Source organism: Onychomys torridus, chromosome X (genome assembly GCF_903995425.1).
Source record: "Onychomys torridus chromosome X, mOncTor1.1, whole genome shotgun sequence".
NCBI lineage: Eukaryota > Metazoa > Chordata > Mammalia > Rodentia > Cricetidae > Onychomys > Onychomys torridus.
In genome coordinates, this window is record NC_050466.1 from 51,332,454 (window position 1) to 51,357,039 (window position 24,586).

Genomic DNA, 24,586 nt, shown 5'->3' on the forward strand with positions numbered 1-24,586 from the left:
CAGTGTAAGCCAGGCCAACAGTGCCCAGCTGGATAGCACTCCCTTGCTAGGGTACCTTCTGTTGGGTGGACAGTGCTGGCAGCAGGCCAGGAAGAAGCCTGGGGAGAAAGGTCTGAGACACACATCACCAAAACAGAGAGAAGGAGGTTCTCAGATGTAGAGGAATTTGGGTATCTGAGACTGTGCCAAGGTTGGGAGGGGAACAAGTCCAAGGTCACATGGCTGAGTAGATGGCAAAACTGAACAAGAGCTACATGGTTCAGGCATACTTCTTGAGGCTAGCAAGTAGACTCTCTTGGAGCCCAAAAGGTTTCCGGAGACTTGTGCCCAAATCAAAGGTGTGTAAATGGGAGATACTGCAATTTACCTCAAACTTTGTTTTTTCTTTTTAAGTATTTATTTCTTTTATTTTATGTGTATATGTGTGTGCCTGGGTGTATTTATGTGTACCATGTTAATGCATACCATGTACATGCAGGAGCCCTAGAGATCAGAAGGGGTATCAGATCCCCCAAAACTATAGTTACAGGCAGTTGCAAACCACCATGTGAGTGCTGGGACCCAAACCGGGACCCCTGCAAGAGCAGTAAGTGCTCTTAAGCACTGAGCCATCTGTCCAAGCCTGAAGTGTACCTTTTCCAAAGGGATATAGAACCCACTGTTCTTGGTTCTCCCAGGAAATGGACAAACATTCCTTCAAATGAATTCTTTCATGAGCCACAGTCTTGAGACACTTTCTAAATCAACACTGATGTGCCAGTTATTAGCCACAAGTGGCAGTTTAATTAAAGTGAAATTACAAGTCCCCATCTTTGGTTGCACTGAATGTGTTACAAGTACTTAGTAGCCATGTATGGCTGCTGGCTTCCCTATCAGATGAGGAATGTAAATGTCCCCATTGCTGTCCAAAGGTAACATCTCAGTTTGTATGCAGACTTAAGTCCTGACGTGGGTCCTGAAGCCATCTGTATGGCACTTCCCTGTGGCATTCAAACTACTAGTAGCCCAACTATGGTTCAGGCTTTCCCAGAAAACCTGCCAGAAACGAAGCTCTGGGGGAGTTATGAGCACTGATGAACATTTGAGGAAGTGTTCTTTGATTATCTAGGCTCTGATCAGAGGGCTTAACAACTGAGGACACAAGGTGCCAGGATGAATATATTCTATTGTTGAGATATGGCCAGCCATGCCAGGGGCCACATCTTATTGGTGTGATGGCCCTTGGGGACTCTGTTCCATAATCATTCAACCATATTTATAGTGACCCTTGTGCCCTGTGTTTGCTTCTGTGAGAGCAGTGAGGAAAGCAAATGTGATTCCTGCCCTCATATAGAACTGTGTTCATCAAAGACTATGCCGCCACCAAAGCACCCAGCTGGCTGGATTCAGCAGCTTGGGTGGAGGCTGTGAGGCCAGGCTGCATCTCTCATAGCTCAGGCCCCAGCTTCGCCCTTGCCATGCCCATCCTGGCTAAGCAACTCAGACTAAGCTAGACAGCCTGAGCTCCAGCTTCTCAGGAGCCACACAGGGCTGATGCTTGCTAGATTGGCCATAGAAACTAGAGACTATCTAGTCATTCCAACATGCTCAACAAGGTGCCAAAGTCTCTACACAGATCCTGAGCCACTCTCTCCTGACTCCTTGAAAGGGAGTAATGGAAGCAGATGTGGACACTCCAGGTCAGCTCATTTATGCCTTGAAGAGTTCATTAGGGCCAGAGTGATGCTTCACAAGGACCAGTTTAGGTATCTAGACACTCAAAAGAGTGTGAAGCCCATCTATCTGGGAGGGGTGGAATAATTATGCCAGGCATCCTGCTGACTCCAGGGGCCCTTACACACCCAACTTGGAGTCAGCCCCAAATCCTAACACTACAAGATCCTGATAGTCCTTATTAGTCTCCACCATGTACTCAGGGTACCCCTGCATTTGGTATCTGGGAAGAAGATTCATGACTGGGAAGCCACAGCTCAGAGACCTGAGAAGCTCTGTATAAATGGGTAAGGTGTTGTCTGGGTTTTTTTTTTTTAATAACATTTACATAGTCAAAAGATTTCCTGTGTCCCACCAGGGCCACAGTTGGGACAAATACATTCTTACATAGAGTGATATAATAATGGAAGATACTTAAAGGAAAGATGGGGCTAGGGATGTAACTCAGCATCTAAAAATAAAGGCAAAGGCAGAGGAGATGCCATCCCACTGTCCAGGAAGCACACAGGTAAAGCCACGGAACATGTGGCAACATATAGATTAATAGAAATGGGCTGAGTTTAGTTATAAGAGCTAGCTAGCAAGAAGGTTGAGCCATAGGCCATGGCCATACCGTTCATAATTAATATAAGCCTCTGTGTGTTTATTTGGGTCTGAGCAGCTGCAGGACTGGGCAGGACACAGGAAAACTTCCAGCTACATTTATGTTCCTCCTATTTAAAAACCTAATACTTTGCCGGGTGGTGGTGGTGCACACCTTTGATCCCAGCACTCAGGAGGCAGAGCCAGGCAGATCTCCATGAGTTCAAGGCCAGCTTGTTCTACAGATCGAGATCCAGGACAGGCACCAAAATGACACAGAGAAGCCCTGTCTCAAAACAAAGCAAAACAAAACAACCCCCCCCAAAAAAAACTAATGCTTTATATACATACTCTATTTTGATTATTAGAAAAATAAAACACAAAAAACTCTAAGATGTAGGAAGCTCCTCTTCATCCTATCACCAAAGTACAAGCCAGTTTTCCATTCTATTGGACTCATTTCTGTTCTCTTTTCTTTGTATAAACTATTTATTTTCACATTACTGTAATTAAACCATGAGCTCAATTGAGTGTTCTATTTTTTACTTCACATAAGCATTTCTTATTAATATAATCCCTTCTTAAATTAACTTTTTTTCCAAAATGGATATAGTTTACTTTGTTAAGGTACTTACACAAAAAAAGTCAACTTGAACTATGCCACAAAGAAACTGCAAATGATCATTCACTTATCTGACAGTTATTTATCAGGCACACTGATGTATCAGGGCAGTCCTCAGTAATTACAATTTTTAATGGCTAAATAGTATTCTCTCAAGAGATTGCAATTCACTTAATTATTTGGCTATTTTTGGAAATCTAGGCAGCTGGATTTGTTTCACTCTTTTGCATGAGACTCTACTGAGCATCTTGGGACAGAACACTCACTCTGTCCTGAGGAGAGAGAGGACCCAGACAATAGTGCAGCCTGCCAAGTGGCTCTCCAGAAGGGCTTCTGAATGTGCCAGAAGGGCTTACTCGATGCAGCCTTGCCAGCTTTAGGTATTCCAGTCAAACAAGCCGCCATAGGTATCTAGGTCAGAAAACATCTACTTTGCTTTGTCTTCAATTAATTTCCATTAAGGGTGAACATTTCTACAAGTTTCTAAATTGGATCTATTTTGTTTTTAGTAAAATATCTGGTCTTAACTTTATTTGCTAAGTTTTTCAATGCATTTCCTGTGTATTTGAAATGAAAATTAATTTATACAAGGGAAATAATGGTGTGATATATTTGCTGTAAAACATTTTAACTTCTTGATTCTTCACTTTTTGATTTTTTTCAACTCATATGATAAACACTTTTCTGATGTCTTATGTGGATTCTAGGCTTATAGAATCTCTTCTATTTAGTTAACATTTTTATCTTATGTGTATGGGTTTTGCTTACATATATGTCTGTGCCTGGTGCTGAAGGAAGCCAGAAATGATGTCAAATTCCCTGTAACTGGAGTTGTGGTTGTGAGCATTCATGTGAGTGCTTGGAACTGAACCCAGATCCTCTGTAGGAGCAGCAAAGAGCAGCCAATGCTTTTAACCACTGAGCCATCTCTCCAGCCCCATTACATGTTCTCTTTACAAAATTCTAAGAGCTATCATTTCTACGTTTGTTCTCCCTCCTCTTTTGTAGTTATTTTTCTTTTCTTTCTTTCTTTTTTTGTTTTTTGTTTTTTGGTTTTTTGAGACAGGGTTTCTCTGTAGTTTTGGAGCCTGTCCTGGAACTCACTCTGTAGACCAGGCTGGCCTTGAACTCACAGAGATCCGCCTGGCTCTGCCTCCCGAGTGCTGGGGTTAAAGGCATGTGCCACCACCACTGCCCAGCTTGTAGTTATGTTTCTTAAGGTGTTTAACTTTTTTCTTTCTTTCTATACTAGGGATTGATGCCAGAGCCTTGGGCATGCTCCCACTGAGCTACACCCAGGTCCTTCTTCTTTTTTTTTTTTTTTTTTTTTGCCAGAGCTGAGGACCGAACCCAGGACCTTGTGCTTGCTAGTCATGTGCTGTACCACTGAGCTAAATCCCAAACCCCCATGTCCTTCCTTATTTTTTTTTTTAATTTAGAGTTTTAATTTATTGCCCAGACTGGCCTTGAACTTGCAGTCCCTTTGGCCTCAGCCTTTGCAATAGCTGGAATTACAACTATGTGGTCCCACAGCTGGTAAAATATTTAAGTCTCTAATCCAGGGTCAGCATCTTCTTTGGTAAACTGTCAGATGGTAAATATTTTCTACTTTGCAGAGTGCATGGTCTCTATCCCAGCTACCATGCTCTTTATGGAAGCACAAACATAGACACAGATCATATGAAAATGAATGGGTATGACAATGTGCTAATAAAACTTTATTCACAAGCACATTTTGCTGGATTTGGCCCTTGAGCTGTAGTTACTGAACCTCATTTAATTAAAAAGAAATTCATTTTCAGGACTATGAGGTGAGAAAGCACTGTGTCCCCTTAGCCAGGTTGCTACCCACAGGTCCCCATTCCCTTATCAAGTCCCTTGTTCCTTGGAGAATTTATACTGGATCTTTCATCTTCCCCTCAAAATACCGCCCCCCCTATTGACATACCCGCTGGTATTATTAGAGTTCCTGGACAGCAAAATTACAAACCGATCTTCCAGACTAAACAAACAGGAAAGCATGGAGGGAATCAAGGAAAAGCAGAGATGGAGAAGGCTCTGTGGCCATTCCATTCCAGGTGATGAATGGTGGCCACTGGCCTCTTTGTTTCTCTGAATAAAAAGTATTTGAGAATGAGCCATCCAATTTTCCCTTTATGAACTCACTTTGGAACTTTGTTAGTCCCTGGACTATCCCAGAACTCAGAATTATTTTCACTCTGGTATTTTGACATAAGCCAGACTCAGGTTATGTGTTGAGATTAGTTTGATACTGCTAAACCAAAGTTTGCATGGATGGATGGCCAGGGCCATGATGGTGGCATGGGACATGACAGAGAAGGGAGAATTCTTGTTCCAGCGTAGGCCAGCACTGCTGAAACCATTTGATGTTTTCAGAGCACTGTTCTGTTTCCATGGCAGAGCTAGGGTTCTTTGTCACATCTCAGACCTCAAACTGACTGTCTGTTCAGGCACAAGGGTCCTTTCCTATCCCCATAGGCTTCAGCTCCATTTCTCCCAGTAGAATGTGGGACCAGACACACTACATCTTGGCTTGGAGTCACAGGTCTGGAAGGGATGACTGTGGCCTAGGAACAGCTGGTGCAGGGTTCTTGATTCTTGGGGACTTCCAAGAAGAAGGCTGCCACTAGGAATAGAAAACTAGTGCAGAAAACAAAGGAAGGGGGCATATATGGCACACAGACAGAACAACTCTGTCCTCAGCACTTGTCTCACAAATCTAGTCTCCCTTGTGGCCCATGACTCATTGGCCTCCAGCTCAATGAACATTGGCTGGACCTTTGTTTGGAAAAGGCCCTATGTATCCTGGGGAGCAGAGTAAGAATAGCCACCACATTCTATTCTTTGGGTCCAAGGAGAGAGAGGGGTGGCCTGGGGTTGGCTGCTTAGAATCCTTGGACTGATGGTCCCTGGGAGGTCCACTGGGCTGTCTGAGCATGTGAGTCCAGGCATGGTCAGAACTCTTGGGCTACTGGCTATCTCCTGTGTTCCCTGACACCCTTCCATAGAGGAAGCATAACCATAGATAGCATCATTGGGATCACCTTAGGGGAGGAGTGGGAGAAACTCTACATGTCTACTTCCCAGGGAGAAGCCTTGACTCACTACCTATCACTGCTTCTCCCAGCTCTCACTCTCACAAGGCATCTATTCATGAGCATCTACAGGGCAAGTGGGAGAACCTAGAGGAGGGCCTGGGTTGGGCCCCTGATGGCCTTTTGTGGCCTACTAAGGGGGTGTACTTCGATTCCTGACAGTGTTCATGTGCCCTGATGTGAAGGGGCCTCTTCAGGACCCAGCCCCTCCCAGACCACCCCATGGACACTGCATGACCTTTGTTGTACAAAGCTCAGTCTATGTGATCCCAGTGGCAGCCTGGCCCTGGGGGAACTTCAGGTCCTGCCATCACAGCCAGTTGGGATTGGTAAGGATGCTGGAGCTATGCCTAGCAGCATTTTAGGTGACCCTCCCTTAGCTGCAATTTCTGAGGTGTCCTTTCTGGGGGCCACCATGAGTCACTAGCCTTTTCTTCCTTTGTTACTGCATTTGACAACAGGCAGCAGTTGGACGGTTTTGGACAACCTGGGGAAGGGCTACTGAGACCTGAGTGTGCTGAGCCTTTGCTTCTGGGTCAGAGAGGTAGCAGTGACAGTTGATTCCCATCTCTAGTCCTTTCTATCCCCAGTACCCTTGCCCTCTTCTCTGCTAAGAATATCATGGTCAAGGACTTTTCAAAGGGAAGAAAAGTAGGTTTGAGACCCCTGTGGCCTCAGAACCCCACACAGTGACAAGCCCATTTCTTTACAGCTCCTTTTCCACAAGGGATCGATCCTCTGGGTGAGTAAGCAAAGTAACAAAAGTGGCCTAAAGAAACTACTTTATGAGCATTTGGGACCCCTACACCCCCAACTCCTGACCTTGACAGCAGTGAATTCCTCATACCCCTGCCTCTGCCTGTTGGCCAAGGACTTTAACCTGCTTCCAGAAACAAACCCCTACACATGCATGTCCTCATGGTCTTCTTATCTAGTCCCTGCTTGTCCTGGCTGGAAGGACTCAGCCTGGCCTGTAGCCCCAATGGCTTCCAGCTGTCTCTAATTTCCTTAATTACCTGTTTGGACCTTGGCTATTTCCAGTTGTTAGGATGACTCTGGGAATGGACTGGTACCACAGTAGCCAGAAGAGCTGGGAGACTTGGGTGTCCTTCCTTCCAGCAGGGAGTTTTCTGGATATGAAGGGCTGGAGGATTAGAACCTGCTGCCTCCTGGGTAGGAGGCTTTTCACAGAGGCTAGCCATGGTGGCTTTTGGTCCCCTTACCTCTCTAGAGACCACAGGGTAGTCCAACTGTCTGTGCTTCAGGGCAGGGGAAAGTGAGGGCCTGCATGTGCAAGACGCATGTGGGGGCGAGGCACAGGCCTGACTTGGCTCATGCTGCAATGCAGCTCTCTGCCTGCACAGCTCACTGTAATTGGATAATTAGTGTCATTATGCTTCCTGCCCATCGGCTTCTCCAGCTCCTGCTTCCTAGCTCTCTCCTTTTTCAGCTTCTGCCATCTCTGGTAGAAAACAAATGACTGACCCCTTTCTCCATGTAGAGTCATGACCCCAGTAACCATAATGCATGGCCCCAGCCAGAAGGGAGTTTCTAACTTCCCAGGGCCATGCAGCATGTTAAATTATCCCACAAAAATATTCTAGGGACCCCAGAGCCATGTGGGATCCAAGCAGGCCTAGGGATAGCCCCTAAAATGGAAAACATCCTGGGAGGCCCCACCCTGAGGCCAAGCAGAATGTTCTGGATTGAGCAGTAGAGCCTGGTCCTGACCTTTGAACTCTAGGGTCTGGCTGATATCAGCTTCAGGATAGACAAAAGTAGAAGGTTTGGGAAAGACATGTGAAGCAGAACTGACAGACTGAACAAAGAGCCTTGGCCTGCTTTATTTTCCCTGGACTAATGGTCAGAGGGAAGCCTCCAGAGAAACAGATAAAGCCCCATGAAGATCTGCACTGGGTGCATACCAACTCAGCAAGGGAAAATGAAGTCCTGTTTCCAGATAGGCTGAATGATTCTGCAGCCAGTGCTTGAGCTGCACAAGGATACAACCTATCCAGCCACTTTATTAACTCTTTGAATTGGTTCTAATCAGGTGTCCATTGCTTTCTTGGATGTTCTGGGCAGTTACTTAGCAGAAGAGCCATACAGAATCTGAAGCCAGATTATCCCAAGTTTACTCTACTCCTTCCTGGCAATATGACCCTGAATAAGCACCTCAATCTCTATTCCTTAGATGCCTCTACTCCACAATAGACATCCTCATCCCATGACAGAGCCTCACTGTGCAGAGCAATCATAATCATTCACACAATGCCTTGATGCACAGTACTCAACAAAGCCCACTGGCTTGGATTGCATGTGACAGGACTGACCTTTTCTCTTTCTTATGGTCCTGTCTTCTCCCTCTGCTTTGACTAGAACATCTAGGCAGCGTCAAATAATACAGATGAAAGGGAGACAGGCTACAGATGACCACACGCTACAGGGAACCCATGAAAGTGTGAGATTTGGCAGATCCTGGAAAGTTTGGAAAACCTCCTAACTCCCCATAACCAGGCCTGAATTTGGCACATAGTAAAGGTGGAGGCTCTAGTTCTTCCCTCTGCATCTCCAATTTCTTTAGGTTGTGGGTATCCTCTTTAGTGAAGATCAGGAATATTAGCAACTTTGTCAGCAAAGAAGTTAATTCCTGGCTCACACAGAAGTCTAGCTGCACAATCTGTGTCTGCTGTGATGGCATCTTAGTATATAGAGATGTGGGCTCCTATATGATACACATAGATTCATGTGCAAGATGACACAAGATATCTGTTACCACCTGATCCTCACATCAGCATTTCAGCCAGCAGGCAGAAGAAGAGCAGGGAAGAACATGTCCCTTCTCTTTCATGCCTCAACTTGAACCTTGAAGTTGTCCCAGTCACTTCTGTTTATGGCCAAAGTGTAGTTACATGGTCATATATAGCTGTAAAAGAGTCAAAAGTACAGTCATGGACTGGACATCAAGACATCTAGCTAGCAAAATATTATATAGTCTCTTCCAGAACCTTCTAGGGGTTCATTAGCACTTCCCAAAGCCATTTTCGGCTCTAGGAATTGAACTTGGGGCCTCATGATGGCTAAGTAAGAGCTCTACCATGAAGCTGTGTTCCCAGCTGTCTTAGTTAGGGTTTCTATTGCTGTGAAGAGACACCATGACCATGGCAACTCTTATAAAGGAAAACATTAAATTGGAGTGGCTTACAGTTTCAAAGGTTCATTCCATTATCATCATGGTGCAACATGGTGGTGTGTAGGCAGACATGATGCTAGAGCTGAGAGTCACACAGTTTGATCCAAAGACAACAGAAAGTGAACTGAGACACTGGGCATATCTTGACCATATATGAGACATCAAAGCCCACCTCCATAGTGACACACTTCCCCCCAAAAGGCCACACCTATTCCAACAAAATCATACCTCCTAATAGTGCCACTCCCTTTGGGGGCTGTTTTCAAACCACTACACCAGCCTTCCTTTTATTATTTTTTTTTATTTTGAGACAGAGTCCCATTAAGTTACCCAGGTTGGCCTTAAATTCAGTCTACAGCACAGTCAGGCCTTGAACTTTCAATCCTCCCATCTCAGCCTGCTATGTATCTGGAATCACAAGTCTTGACCACCAGGATCTGCTTCCAAAGGCATATTTTGTTTTTGTTTTTGTTTTTTCTCACACAAATGAGAAAAGTGGCTAGCTGGGTTTATTTCCTTTTGGCATTATAGAACACACACACACACACACACACACACACACACACACACACACACACCCTACAAAACAGGACATTTCCACCATTAGAGCCAAAAGACTTGAAAGCATGCCCCATATCCTCACTGCTGTCAAACCATCAATACCATCAATCTCCAGAACTTCATCATTGTCCCAAGCTTTAGCTCAGCCCTACTAAAAACCAGCTCCTTATCCTCCTCCCCAGTCCTCAGCACCCATAATCCTACTGCCTGTCTCTATAAGGCTGGTGACTCTCAAGACCTCTCAGAAGTGAATCCATACAGGCTCTGTCCTTTTATGTCAACCACATTATAGCATGTGTGGTAATTCCATGTCTTTTAAAGGCTGACTGATGTTCCATTATATGCAAATGGAGAGACACCCAATCTGTTTGTTCAGTTGTCCATCTATAGACATTGGGCTGTTTCCATTTTTTTGGCTATAGTGAGTAATATTTTTGCAAATGGGGCTATACAAGTCTATGTGGGTCTCTGCCTCCTACTCTTAGGGTGTGAGGAGCTGCTGTAATATGATGCTGAATTTTTTTCAGAAACTGCCATGCTGTATTGCATTGTGGTTGCAGTATCTATCATTCTGTCCTGAGGCCTCTTTAGGCTGGAGAGCTTGGGGCACTCCCAGAACCTCTGAAAGCAGACAAATATGAAGTCACAAACTTGGCTTGGCATGGGGTGCTCTTGAGAGGTATTAGATTGGGTGGAGGTCCCAAACTCCCTTTTGGAGTAGGCCGTTCTCCAGGTAGGAAAGGCCATGCACAGCTTGCCTGGGCTGCCCTAGGTGAGACAAAAGTGACTGGCCATCAGTTTGAGGTTGACCTACCCACAAGCAAGGGTAAAATTAAGCAATGTCTGGATCCCTACCAACCCCATGATTCTGGATGTGGGTTTTTCTGGGATCCATATTCCTTGACTGGATCCTCAACAGGGACTTCTACTTTTCCTATGTGCATCTGTCTTTCTGTAGAATGAACGGGATCCCCATTGCCATGCTGAAAGTCACCAGCCATTTTCCAGGTTGCCTTGGTAGATTTGCTTGCAAGGGCAGAACTTCAGGCAGGTGGATGAGTGAGCAAGGAGGGGGTACCATGGTGACAGTTGACCCTCTTCTGTTGTTTTTGCCCAAAGCTGTTCTGGGCTTAGAGCTATTCTGCAGCAGTGGCAGAAACAGCAGAGTGTGCACAGATTGTACCAGGAACAGGAGGAGGACAGAATGGAGGGGGGGCTGTCCCTTTAAATCTGTTTTCTGGTTTTATTTCTTTCTCTTTTCCCATCCTCCTCTCTCTACCAGCAAAAGTGGTGGGGCTGTGAAGGCCCAGGAGCTGCAGTGACAGTGTCTCTGAAATATTAATGAGCCTGTTCTCTGCCTGGTTCCTTCCCTCCCCCTCTCTGGCTGCATGCATGCCTTGTCCTTGGGTGGTCACCAGGTGCATCAAGCAGAGGGGTGGGCAAAAGTGGACAAGAAAATTAGAGCCCTGCGCTGAAAGGGAAGATGTGGGAAATCAAGGGTTAAAGCACCACCCCTGGGCCCCAAGCCAAGCCTATATCTGCCTCATCATGGTAGACCCAAGAGTGGACAGCCAGCTGCCTTACAAGATTCCCTCCTCCCAGACCTTCTCCCCACCTGCTGCCTAGCTGAGCCCCAGGCCCCACCCAGTGTGCAAGTGTGACTGGGATGCCTGACTATAAGGCGGGAGTTAGGCCTCTGCTCCTGCTCTTGGATTGGATCTCTTTTCTCCACTACATGGGCAGGCTGGCATTTTCTAGGTGCCTGGAGATAGAGAGAGGCCAGCACCTATTAATTCAAGAAACCCCCAGTGAGTCACACTGCTGAGCCCTAGTCATATCTGGAAGAAGAGTCCTAACTTGGTGAGTCCATAGGGAGATACTAGTGGGTGGTGAGGGGGCTCAAGGTAGAAGCATGTACCAGATCAGCCCAGGCTTCTACCTCCTGCCCATCCAGATGGACTGTTGCTTTAAGCCCTGGACCCAGCTCTAGCACCAGGACATTGGCAAGCCCAGGCGCCATACACTTGATTTGTGCAAGGGGACTGTTCTTATCACTCAGGGCCCAGACACTAGGAAACAACTTGGGACTGGGACATTTTGGCCTGCAGCTGGTGCTGGTACCCAGCTGTATCTAAACTAGGGACAGTGGCAGCACTTGGGGGATAGATGCCCCATGACTAGTATGGGACATGTGTCTCCACAGACTTGTCTGGTGCTAGAGGTGAGGACAGCCCTGCACTGTTTCTAACTTGATTTTAATGTTTTGTTTGTTTGTTTGTTTTAGTTCTGACATGGGAGATGGCAGTGGACTTTGCTCTCTTTTCCTAGACCCTTCTGAACATGAGGCTAGGAAGCTCCACAGAGAAAGTAGACCAAAGGGTTCCATCTGAACCTGCTAAGGAAGCTGCTCAGGGTAGCAACAAGGTGTCCTAGTGTGGGCGGCTAGGACTCACCTCCGGCCATCAAACAAGCACTTGATGTCTGAGGTCTCTGGTCCCAACTGAGCCCTAATTCCCCCTTTGTGAAACAGGTATTGTACATAGTGAGCTGCAGCAAGGGTTGGTGGATATTGTAGGTATTGTTATCCCATGCACACTGATAACTCAAAGTTCAGTGTTAAGAGTGGTGTCACTAGAGGAATCCTAGAAGCAGAGGCGCCTTCAGTCAGGAACTGCACAGCTTCCTGAAGGGTACAGGCTGTCTAGGGTCAGGGGAAGCACACACATATTAAATTGAAGGAGCTGTCATAGAACCCATTTAAGGTGGTGTGTGTGAGAGACAGAGGAGGTGGGGAGAGGGAGAGAGAGAGAGAGAGAGAGAGAGAGAGAGAGACAGAGACAGAGAGACAGAGAGACAGAGACAGAGAGAGACAGAGAGAGAAATACCAGGAAGAGCCTTGGTTTTCTGGTCAAGCAGATTTGAGTCACTGGAAGAGTGAGTGCTCCATTTTTATCTGAAGAGATTAAAGTGTCCAGGCCCCACTAGGGGGAAGAGTCCAGAAGGCATCTGTGTGATGGGTCTGGACTTGTGCTGTCTTCAGCACCCCTACCATCTTCTGAGGCAGCAACCTGTTGACAGTCAAGCTGTGAGGGTAAGCCAAGCCAGGGAACCCAATACAGGTTTTTGCTCTCTTTCTACCCCATGATGTTGGCCAATTTGTGCCAGGATGGAGCAAATGCCAGAAGGTTCAAGTGCCCCTCTGAGGAATTTCTCAATTCAATTAAGCCAATTAAGGTCTAAAAGATGAAAGAGCACAGAAATGGTACATTCCCTGCCCTTTTGATGCCTACAGGCCGTTCTCGGCAGCCAGCCCAGGCCGGAAACTCTATCAGGCCTACAGAACTGATAGGTCTGGTCACTTCTGTTCTTGGCCATTTCAGTGATGGCTGCTGTCCTTACTAAAACTGGAGGAGGCCATCATCAAGGTTTACAAACAACCCAAGGATTAAGAGAACATGCCTTCTGCTTTCTACAGCAGCCAAGAGTCACTCAAAGGGGGCCTTCCCCTTAACTGATGCCTTCTATCTGAACTGTGGCCTGTTGGGTAAATGAAGATGAGGAAAGTTTGTAACCACACTTATTGGCTTCATGATGTCCAGGATAGTACTGCCACCTTCCAGAGCTCCAAGCTCCTTCTCTGTAGACCAGGTGCCCAGTCACTAATTCATCCAGCCCCATCACCATCTGGGATAGACTACTCAGTGCCCTTTGGCAACTCAGTGGTCAACAATGTGTCTCAAGGAATTAAGGATGCAAGTAAAAGTACTTCTGTTCATGGCTATGCCCAGCTCTGGGAAGTAGGAATGGATCATGGGATCTTGGGCTCAAAAACAATTAAGTATGACTGGAAAACAAACTGTTAAATACATTGTAGAGAACTGTGACTAATGGAAGCCATAGGATGTCAGCAGGTGGTGATGAAAGAGAAGGATGTGTTGTTGGAGCTCAGAGATGGTCTCTGGTAGAGTGAGTGATGGCCACTGGTAGGCTGGTGTGGGGCATGGGGAACACACCAAGGGCAGAGGAAGAGTTGGAAGGTGCTTTGCTTGGGGCTGGAGATTGAAACAGTGTGTGGCAGAACTAATCATGGATTATAAGGAGAATTTCCTGGAGTGGTGGTGCCCAAACCAGGGGAAGGAGTTTTCAGGGTAGCATGGCTACTAGTTGCTAGCTCGTAGGGAGATCACTCTGCTGGCAGACAGGATGTCAGGTTTGCTTAGTGGAAGATGGGAAAAAAGGAGCCAGCCATGCCTGGTAGTCAGGGTATTGGGGGATACTGAGGTGGGGAGGACAACTTGACCCCTGAACAGTCACACATGAGCAGGGGTGCTATAAGCTCCAGCCCCTCTGGCTATAAGGAGGTAATATGGCTTGACCTCATCAAACCAATGGCTTTACCTCCCTACCCGGGTCCTTACTATGAGGCATCAAAGGTCCAGCCATCTTCAGCAATGGCAGAATTCCAAAATCAGGAGTACCTCTACACTTCGGGTCAGGGACAAGGAGGAGGAGGATGGGAAAATTTTTCAGTTACATTAGGGGAGCCCTGTCCTCCTCCAGGACTCCTGAGTCTGGGTGACCTACAGCTACCTGCTCTGAAGAACATGCACCCATCTCAGAGTTCACCCAATAGGCTGTTCACTTCATACCCCAAGCCTAAGAGCACCCTTATTTCCAGGTGGGCAAAATGGTTGAAGAGATTAATGGCTTCCAAGGAGTAAAATACTTCTTCTGGCTTCCCTTTCCCAAAGAGTCCCTGTAGAGTCCTTAGGCAACTCAGTTGGGGACATGCAGGTTCTCAGATGGAGCCCTGGGGCTTCAAGCTTGGTATGAGTGAATGTAGTACTGAGCCTTTGCCTATGAGAGCATCAGAGCCTGAGGCAAGTACTGGGCACCCCTCCACAAGGGCTGAAAGGGCTTCAGGGCCAATGAGGAAGGACCCTCCCATGTTTTCACTTTCTAGTACCTGGGTACTTATAGCCCTGTTGATCTGGCCTTTCCTAGCAGTCTTGCCTGACTAGGGACTAAGAAGCTGACTCATGGGTGTGGGGGGAGGGCTGTGCTGGCTGAAGACAGTGTCTACCCTGACAAACCAGACCCATTCATCTTCTCCAGCAGCCAGCAGGCTGAGGGTGTCAGAAGCAGAGGACAGAGCTCAAACCTGACAGGTACATCCAGCTGCTTATGAACTGGGACTTTGGGGAGCAATGGAGCACTGGTCAGAGAGAGGAGGGGAGGAGGAACACCTTCAGGTAGTAAGGACATCATCCTAAGGCAAGGTCACCTGGGGTAGGGTTGGGGAAGCAGGTATCACCAACATGGCTACCTTGAGGCAGCGGTCTTAATTTCCTCTGGCTCTGTCCTTTCTCTTAACCAAGCCTTTACGTCTTACACTGATGAGAGAGTGATATTTGTCAGCCCCTCCTAGGTGGTTGGCATGGCAAAGTCACAGAGCACCAGTGGAAGGAGCACATTCTGCCCAGCTTCCCGTGGGCCCACTGCTTGCCTCTACCATCCCCAGCCAGTGCTTTTGGCTGCTGCTGCTCAAGCAAGCAGAAGGACCACAGTCCCTGCCTCCCCCAGCCTTGCTTAGCTATTTCTCCTTTCAGTCTTTTCTTCCCTTTGTTCTTCCTAGAGGCCTTCTCTGAACCCCCAGGGCTTTGGGCCTCTGGATCGAACCTTATTTCTATAGCTTAGCCACACAGAGAAAAGCAATTAGTTTAGTTTTGTCGACCTCTAGCACAAAATGTCAGTGCCTGCCATGTAATAGATTCCCAAGAAATATTTTTTAGATAACCAACTGGAAAAAGTGGTGGGAGAGAGGTGCATGGGATTGAGAGAAGATGGGGAAGTCATTTTGTGTTTGTCATTTTCATCCCACATCTTCCAGAAGTGAAACCTGGTCCATGTAGAAAGTGATGAAACAGTTAATACTCAGGCGTCCAAACTGTGAAATGGTGACCAATTGGGATGGACATTTCCCAAGTGCCCCTCACCCCACCCACCAGCCCTTGCAGATAGGCACACACAATTTTTCTTGAGAGCTGAAGTCTCCATGTTTAGAGTATGTTTGGGAATGTTCCCCCTAGTGCCTCTGCTCTTCCTCTAGATGTGATATTCTCAGTTTATGGCACCCCATAGTGCTCAAAGGATCTAACCCACTAGGCCCTCCTGATAGTGATGGCCATGGAATTAACCACCTCTACTTTAGCTGTATGAGGGCCTTTCTTCCTTTCTTCTAGGCTTTGGGTTATTTTTTTCCCCATGAGTGGTTCTAGATAAAAAACCTAGATGGATGTCTGAGCTCTGGTTTTTGAGAGTATTGTTCTGAGCCAGGAGTTTTCACCCAAAGGTGAGAGGTCTAGTCCAGCCAAGCATGTTGCCAGGAGGGTTGTTTGCCAATATAAAGGCCCAAACCCTGTGCTCTGAGAATAATTCAGTTCTAGGGGGACAAATGTGGCAAGTTTGGCACATGGCTCTGCATGTGGAGGAGGAGACATCCAATAGGGCCTAATGGCCTCACTGTCAGACCCCATGAAGGCTGCAGATGGCAACTAGAGGGGCCTCAGTTTCTTAGACAAGGTAAGGAGCACTGGTGCAGAGATAGATATCAGCCTCAGGAAGCCCACAAAAGGGGAAGGTGCTATAACCTGGCAGTGGTCTGGATGGTTTTGTTTGTTTGTTTGTTTGTTTGTTCTGTTTTTCGGGTTGGGTTTTTTTTTTCTTTTGAGACAAGGTTTCTCTGTGTAACAGCCCCCTGGCTATCCTGGAACTTGCTCTGTAGACCAGGCTGGCCTCAAACTCAGAGATCTGCCTGCATCTACCTCTGCCTCCCAAGTGCCGGGACTAAAGGTGTGAACCACCACACTTAGCTGAATGTTTTCAGAAAGGAAGACCTTAGCTCCTTTGTCATCAGGGTGTGGTAGCAATACCCTAGAGATCAGGGTGTCAGCACAGTCACTAGTGACCTGTAGTTACTTTGGACTTTCTCCTTTGTGCCCTATACCAGCCTCCTCCACTTTGATTCCCCTTATCCTTACCCTCTTTTACCTGTCTATTCCTCCTTACCTCTTTGCCTCCCTCACCCTTTTTTTCTGCTCTCCACTTGCCACTGGGCCTCCTCCCACCCCCAGGCACCCTGAGGCTTGCAGAAACACCCTGCACAGTCAACCTTGACAAGGAGTGCAGCTGGTCCTTTCCATGGTTCAGTCTGTCCCCTGGAGCCCTGCACAGCCCAGGCCTGAGCCATTGAGGACTTCTGGGGATTTAAAACATGGCAGTGGCACTGGGCAAGTCTTATTCAGGCAAGAATAGGAACTAAGGTGAGAGGGTCAAGCAAGAAGCTGGTGATGGGCACTGATCTCTTAGGCATATGAAGCAAGAATAGCTACTGATAATCCCAAATATATTGCCTTACTTCCAAATGGGTTTTCAAGTGGCTCAGAGAGGTAGTGAGAGCTGGCTGGTGCTGATGGCAGAAGGACCCCACCACACCCTGCTTCCCCACCTAACAAACCCTCTAGCTCTGAGCTCTCATGATAGGCAGGACTAGATTGGGGCTGGTCTAGTAAGTGAGACCTGGGAGGTCAATTTGCCATTTGTGAGTCATAGAGTACACTGAATGAAGATGGGTAGAATAATCCCAGAATCCTGGGCCTTCATTTTGTCCAAACCAGACCCTTGGCCTCTTCTTGCCTCCTTCTCCCCAGGTGTTCACACTTAGCCTCTTTCCCACCACCACCTTGCCTCACCTGAGCACTGGGATCTTAGGTGGCCACCTGTCCCTAGCTACGACTGAGTCAAAGCTGCACCTGTGAGGAGGCCTGACAGGATGGGTGACATGGCGAACAGTTCCATTGAGTTCCACCCCAAGCCCCAACAGCAGCGGGAAGTGCCCCATGTGGGTGGCTTTGGGTGCACACTAGCAGAGCTACGCAGCCTCATGGAGCTCCGAGGTGCCGAGGCACTGCAGAAGATCCAGGAAGCTTATGGAGATGTCAGCGGGCTGTGCAGGAGGCTGAAGACCTCGCCTACTGAGGGTAAGTACACTGGGTTTGGCAGGGAAAGAGATATCCCAGGAACACAGAATCTGCCTTACCCTTGGGGCACAGTTGGGGCTCCATGGTGCTGCTGCTATGACTGCCTCGAATAGCTCCGTGAAGGTAAGGCATAATTTACCCTTGGAGGACACAGAAACTGGGACCCTGATTGTCATCCTCTGCTCAGCCACTTTGTCTTGACTAGAAGGTGCCTTGTGCAGGGGGAGATTGTCATCCTCTGTGCAACTAAATTCTGAGGGTCTGAGTTGAGCCCTCCTCCACACCTCTGTGATCAGTCATTTTCCACCCTACAAAAAGAAAAGAAAGGAAGGGCAAATGAGAACCACTAAATGTGGAGGGTCCAAATAGAAACTCTGGACTTGTTTTCAAGAAACAGCGGTGTCAACTGTCTTCTACTGGAGGAAGAGGAAACCATGGCCTCTGTCTATATAGTTGGACTTCATGTGCTTAAATCTGGGCTCAGTTAAGAGGAACCAAAAATAAGAGAATGCAGTGTGGAAGCCCTCACGTTGTAGGGGTCCTCTCTATGGGAAGGGAGGGGTTACGTAAGGATGGCACAGAGACATTTTAATCTTGTGGGAATGGCAGACAAAAAGTAGAGCCCAGTGGTCATATGGCACCATTGGCAGTGGTTGGGAGTGGGGTGGTTGCTCAGTACGTGAAGTGCTTGCTGTGCAAACCTTAGGGCATGAACTTGAGTTCTCGGCACCTGTGTAAAAAGCTGATCATAGAGTGTGGTCCTGTAACTGCAGCACCGAGGAGGCAGAGAGAGGGGATCCATGGGGCTTGTATATCAATGAGTCTAGCCAATCAGTGAACTCCAATCTCAGTGAAAGACTGTCACAAACAATTAGGTGGAGAGCAACTGAGAAAGACATATGACATTGACCTTTGGTCATGAACATACATGAGCATATATGAGCATGTGCGCGCGCACACACACACACACACACACACAAAGTGACAATAGTTACAGGCTGTCCCAGGGAGGTACAAGCCTGAGGCAGTGCAAGAATTACACCAGTGAGAGTCTACAGAAGAAACATGGTGAGAGTCCTCCAAAAGATCTAGAGTTTAGGTCTGACTGTCATCTTGGGTCCTCAACTTCCAAATGCTGGGGTCTTCTGTGAGACCAGGGTTCCCAAAGAGATGAATCTAGCCCCAGATTTCAAGAGCTGGAACCCATTATGGCTCATCTGACACTGGTCTTGAAGGATTGCTGGACCTATCCCAATCTGATGCCAGGCCTGCTTCCCAGCCAGTGCTGATTGATTTTTATCAGCCACCCATCTCAGTGGTGGCATTTTGACACCCCCCCCCCAGTCCTGCAAGTCCTGTCCACCACCTGGGTTCCTCCTGCTCCCTGGCTCCCCTGTCTCACCTATCACCAGGCTTTGCCCATTCTTGTTTCTAAATCAGTCCATTGGTTACAACACTCATGCTCATCGCCTCAAGCCTCCTTGCTCTGCCCTTGCCTCCATTCAAAGTCTCTAGGGCACACACCAGATGCTCTTACTCTAGCTTTGCCCCAAGTAGATTGAAGAAAGCAGCATCTGTCCATAGGAAGTAGTGCATGGGCCCCAGGGAGCATTAGAGATAAGAGAAGGTAAGCCCATGGGCCAGATTAAGAACTCCAGGTATGGTGGCCTCCCTGGCCATCTGGATCTTCCTGAACTGAGATGTAGAGCTGCTGCACCCATTGATAGCCTATTCAGCCTGCCTACCACACACACACACACACACACACACACACACACACACACACACACACACACATACACCAGCCTGAAGCAGCATTATGTCAAGGCAGATGGCTGGGCTTCATGCCAAAGGATCTCTTTCCATCCTCCTCCTTGCCCCCCCACCGAGAACGTGGGGCCTCTGAGAAGGCTGGGGTAGAGGGCCATTTAGCCACAAGGGCTCTGGCCTCTCCCAGATCAAAGGAAGCAGATGGGGTTTGGCTGGCAGCTCTTCCCTCTGCCTGTCAGGCCTTGTTAAATATTTAAAATGTCAAGGCCTCTGGGAACCTGCCCAATTCTGCCACAGAGCTCCAAAGCTCATCTAGTGCCTATAAATGGGGTGGGCATGAAGAAGGACAGGTGCCCAGGTGGGTGGCGTGGATCAGCCCCTGACAGGCCTCTGAGACCCTAGGTCCCCATAGTAGCCCAGGGACCAACCCTTCCCCCTAGGCTCCTAGGACAGAGCTGTCTGGGGCCAGGAGCAGGTGATTCTCACTCCCCCATTTCCTCAGCACAGCAAACCTCAAGCAAGCAGGTTCCTCAGCAGGCCTTCTTAGTGAGAGGGACAGACTTAACTGCACTTCTGGCCCCATGCCAATCTTCAAGGGATTTGACAGAGGACAAGGGGGCCAGGTAGGTATGTTGACATGTTGATGGAGGGGACTTCGGCAGTTATTGCACCAATCCATTAATCTCTCAGCCTCTGTAGAGATTCAGAAGAATTCCAGAACCCATCCTGAAGAAGGACCTGCCTGCTGGTCAGGAACCTCAGGGTAGACTGGCTAGAGAGCTCTGCACCCTGACCCTGTCTTATCTACTCTCCATAGGCAGCCACAAAAAAGATGGGGCCGATTAGCTGAGAACTGACACAATGTAGTCCTAATCCAATTCTTATGGTATCTGGCCTCTGTTCTGCGAGAATAGCCCAGCTGTGTCCATGCCAACCACCCAGCCTCTGCCCCCATGTCTTGGGCCTGCTAGGTAGGCATGTGTTTGGAACCAAAAGGGCCACAGCTGCCTTCTCTACCACACACACAAACAATGGTACCACGGCCATTGTGGCAGTTGTTGGTCTCAACCCTACAGAAAGGTCAAGGCTTCAGGGTCAATCTGAAGGCAACTGCCAGTCTTTGCCAGGCAAAGGGGATGGGGGAGCATTGCTACAGTAGCAAGGACAATCCAAGGCCAAGGGCAAGGCAGAGGAGGGGAAGGGAGATCCCTCTGGGGGAAAGGGACTAAGGACCTCACTAGCCTTAGGAACAATCTGGGCATGTGAAGCAGGACAGTCAGGAAGCAGAGTCACATGATGCCATGGGACTCAGGCTTTTTAGAAGCTAGAATGGGTCACTTCTCTGTGGGGGCTCCAGGCCAAGGGCAGTGTAGACCCCAAGTGTCTAGGAACTCAGAGTTCTGGTGCATTTCCTGTAATGTTGAATTTCTCATAGCTCCTGCAGTTGAAGGAGAAAAGACTCAATATAGAAGAAAGGCTGGGCCTCCTCAGCTTGGTCACTACCACAGAGGCTGAGGTCTCCCAGACACCGTACTGGGAAAGCTGTGGGCCTTCAGAAAGAGGCCTTTGGCCTAGCAGAAATCTGAGCTGCCAGCCCAGCCCAGGCTCAATAAGGCCAGGGAGGAAAGGCAGGGACAGCTGCAGCCCTTCTGGGTGGGAAGGATACTGTGTGGCTAGATGGTGTGGACATGCCAAGGCTGTGCTGGTTGCAACTTTTGCTGTTGTCAGTCCTTCCACTTCATTCAAGCTGTACCCTGATCCTCTGCAGAAGGCCCACTGTCAGCACTTTCTTATTGGTGAGCGATCTGGGGCTGAGTCGTATGAGCCTTCCTAAACCCAGCCTGCTATGCATGTTCGTTCCATGGACTAGATGTCCCTTTTGCTCACCACTCAGCTCCTTCAGCAGGTGGTAGAAGCCATGCCAGTGACTCTGGTGGAAGCCTCAAGCTGCCATCCATCCACTAGGTGTCAGTATAGACCTGGTCTCTTTCGGATATAGCACCAGAGTCCTAAGAAGGGGCTGGTCAGTCTGCACAGAAGTTTGCCAACCAAGGGTAAGGGTGTAGCAATTTCTCACTGGTCTGAGATCTATATAGAGGTTACCCCCAGGGCCCTGGAGCCAGGAGTTAAGGACTTCTCGGCCCCTGGATTCTCATGTCAGGACTGAGAGGGTCTATGCTGGAAATTCACTTTCCTTTCCTCTCCTTGTTCTCTGCATGAACCATTGACAATCTCCTTAGCCTCAGCCATCCCCATCTCTTATCCTAAGAAGCTGTTAGGTATAGGGGAGCCATTTGCCTGGGCATTTCCTGGGCACTGTGGGTACCAGACCTTGGGTCATCCTCGCTTCAACTCTGTGTCACAGTAGCTCAGCCTCTGAGGAACTCTGTTTTCCTTTCCTGGTGCTGGTCCTTTCAGACTCCAGTCTCAGAAGCCTCCTCTGAAACTGTTAAACAGAGTCCCTCCTTCCCCACTGTGGAGCAGCCTCCCTGCACTACCAGAGAATCAGTTCCCCAGGCCACACCTAGGTGTGAGATGCCACAAACCTCTGCCTTTGCTTCTCCTTGCAGGCCCTATACTTCCACCTTGAAGGACTTCCCAAGCCTCCCTCTTCTCTTCATAAGACAGTCTCTTTATGTAGGTCTTTGGACCTAAGAACTTGCTCTCACACTCATTCTCTCTGATCCTTCCCAGAGAAACTTCTAGAAAGTAGGTCCCCATTTCCAGAAGACATTGCTCTATCTTCCTCAACAGCTATGCTTCTGGACACACCAATGTCCCTGGTCCCAGGTTTCCCTGTGCCTTGCCCCTTTTGCAGGTTAGGCTGATAGCCCTGAATGTCTTTGGAAACAGTAGGCCATAGTTGGGGTGGCCAAGGTCCAGAGACTGCCTTACTTTCAAAGTGCCAGTGTCTCAAACACAGTCCTTTCTTTCATGCCTGTATGGGGCCAAGTGACCGGCACTCTGAAAGAGACATGGAATTTAAGTATTAGGAGACAGATAGCTTGTCTGATCCCTTTGGAGAGGGCCTTGGCCAATTATTTGGCCCTTGGGTGAAACTGGGCTAGTATTACCTGGATCAGTTTGATTGGCAACCTCCTCACAAATCTACTGAAGCCACTTAGATATTGGTTCACCTCCCTACCCACTCACAACCCAGGGAACCACTGGGTGCTCTGTTCTGCTCCTGTCTCAGCTACCCTTGGCCACATAGTGTCCTCCTTGGTTCTTGCTGCCCTTTCCTTTATTGGGTGTTATCACTTCCCTGCAAGCATCCCTGGAAGATAGCTTAGACATGGAAGTGACAGCAGACATGGAAGGTGCATGGTGTGGGCTAATGTTTCAGCAATTGAGACAACCACAGTCCCAAGGCCTCCTTCCCTAGGCCTACTGTCTTTTAATTGTATCAGGGAATTGATAACCCCCTTTCCTGGGTTACCATCCCTTCCTCAGGCTGGGTATTCCCTGTGAGGGCTGTGCTTGGTCCCCTATGCTTAGTCCTGGGTCTGCAGAAAGGCTTATAGTACTAGGCCTGTACCACTCTGCCTTCTCTAAGCATCTGCTCCAGAGTTCTAGAGAGGCAAGCTTTAGTCAGAGAGCCACAAGGGCCACTCTTGCAGCAGCAGAAGCTTAGTCAGGGATGTTTATGGTACCAAAGGCTAGCCTGTACCATCTTCTTCTGTGCTTCTGCCACTTTCCCGGGACACTGTGTAGGCCTGGCAGACAACACCAATGACTTGGAGAAACGCAGGCAGATCTATGGGCAGAACTTCATCCCCCCGAAGCAGCCCAAGACCTTCCTGCAGCTGGTGTGGGAAGCCCTGCAGGACGTGACTCTCATCATCCTGGAGGTGGCTGCCATCGTCTCCCTGGGCCTCTCCTTCTATGCACCACCTGGAGAGGAAAGTGAAGGTGAGGGGCGAGGCTCTGAGATAGAATGAGGGGTCCCAGATCTTGGCTCCCATGACTTCTCCTTCCTTTATGTTCTCCTCCACCCTTGGACACAGCTTGTGGGAATGTGTCTGGTGGGGCAGAGGACGAGGGAGAGGCTGAGGCTGGCTGGATCGAGGGGGCTGCCATCCTACTCTCTGTCATCTGTGTGGTGCTGGTCACGGCCTTCAATGACTGGAGCAAGGAAAAGCAGTTCCGAGGTCTTCAAAGCCGTATTGAACAGGAACAGAAGTTTACTGTCATCCGAAATGGGCAGCTCCTCCAGGTCCCTGTGGCAGCACTGGTGGTGGGGGACATTGCCCAGGTCAAATACGGTAAGTGTGCCCATCTTCATCCACCCTACCAAGAAAGCCTGAATACCATTTCTGAGAAGGGTGAGCCAGAGGAACCTCCCCAGCTCAGACTGTTTCCCCAGAAGTCTGTGTGTTTTCACCCACAGGGGCCTGAGATTGGAGCATAAAGGGTGTGGTTAGGGACAGAAAAGGAGTTTGAGACACAACAGTGCCCACAGGAAGCACTCTGAAGAGGTCTCCTACTACTCTAGGATACAAGCGTTGCCCCTGTTCCTTCAGAACTGGACATAGTTAGAGGTGGATGATCCTCCTCAAAGGGAGAGGCTTAAAGAAGAGAGCCCCCGCCCCCGCCCCAGTCCTTTCCTAGATGACATGAACTCCTCTGGAGAAGGCGGGAGGAAATAAGGGTGGGGAGGTCCCATGGACCCATAGCCTTTGGTTCTGGCCTGGGCTGGCCTATAGGAGACCTTCTGCCTGCCGATGGTGTGCTCATTCAAGGCAATGACCTCAAGATCGACGAGAGCTCCCTGACTGGCGAGTCGGACCATGTGCGCAAATCAGCAGACAAAGATCCCATGCTCCTCTCAGGTAAGGATCACCTTCTCAACCAGCCCAATACAAGGTCATATTGAAATCCTGGCCCAGCATCCCCAGCCAAGTCACCCTGATGGACTTGCCTTAACTAGGGTCTCCCTGAACAGCTCTTCTAGTTGGGGAGTCTGAGAATGCTACCCACTGCCATGCCA

The 24,586-nt window shown here is 48.5% G+C and overlaps 1 protein-coding gene across 8 annotated transcripts in view; it reads left to right on the top strand.

Annotated features, from left to right (window-relative positions):
- The window catches only part of Atp2b3 (ATPase plasma membrane Ca2+ transporting 3), a 72,907-nt gene that overhangs the window by 3,593 nt on the left and 44,728 nt on the right, over positions 1–24,586 (top strand). For all 8 annotated transcript variants that reach the window (XM_036173997.1, XM_036174004.1, XM_036173996.1 and 5 more), the window contains 4 exons: positions 17,497–17,826; positions 23,311–23,508; positions 23,604–23,861; positions 24,303–24,428. In XM_036173997.1, the coding sequence (XP_036029890.1) occupies positions 17,619–17,826; positions 23,311–23,508; positions 23,604–23,861; positions 24,303–24,428 (790 nt within the window). In that variant the 5' untranslated portion in view covers positions 17,497–17,618. The remainder of the gene's footprint in view (positions 1–17,496; positions 17,827–23,310; positions 23,509–23,603; positions 23,862–24,302; positions 24,429–24,586) is intronic.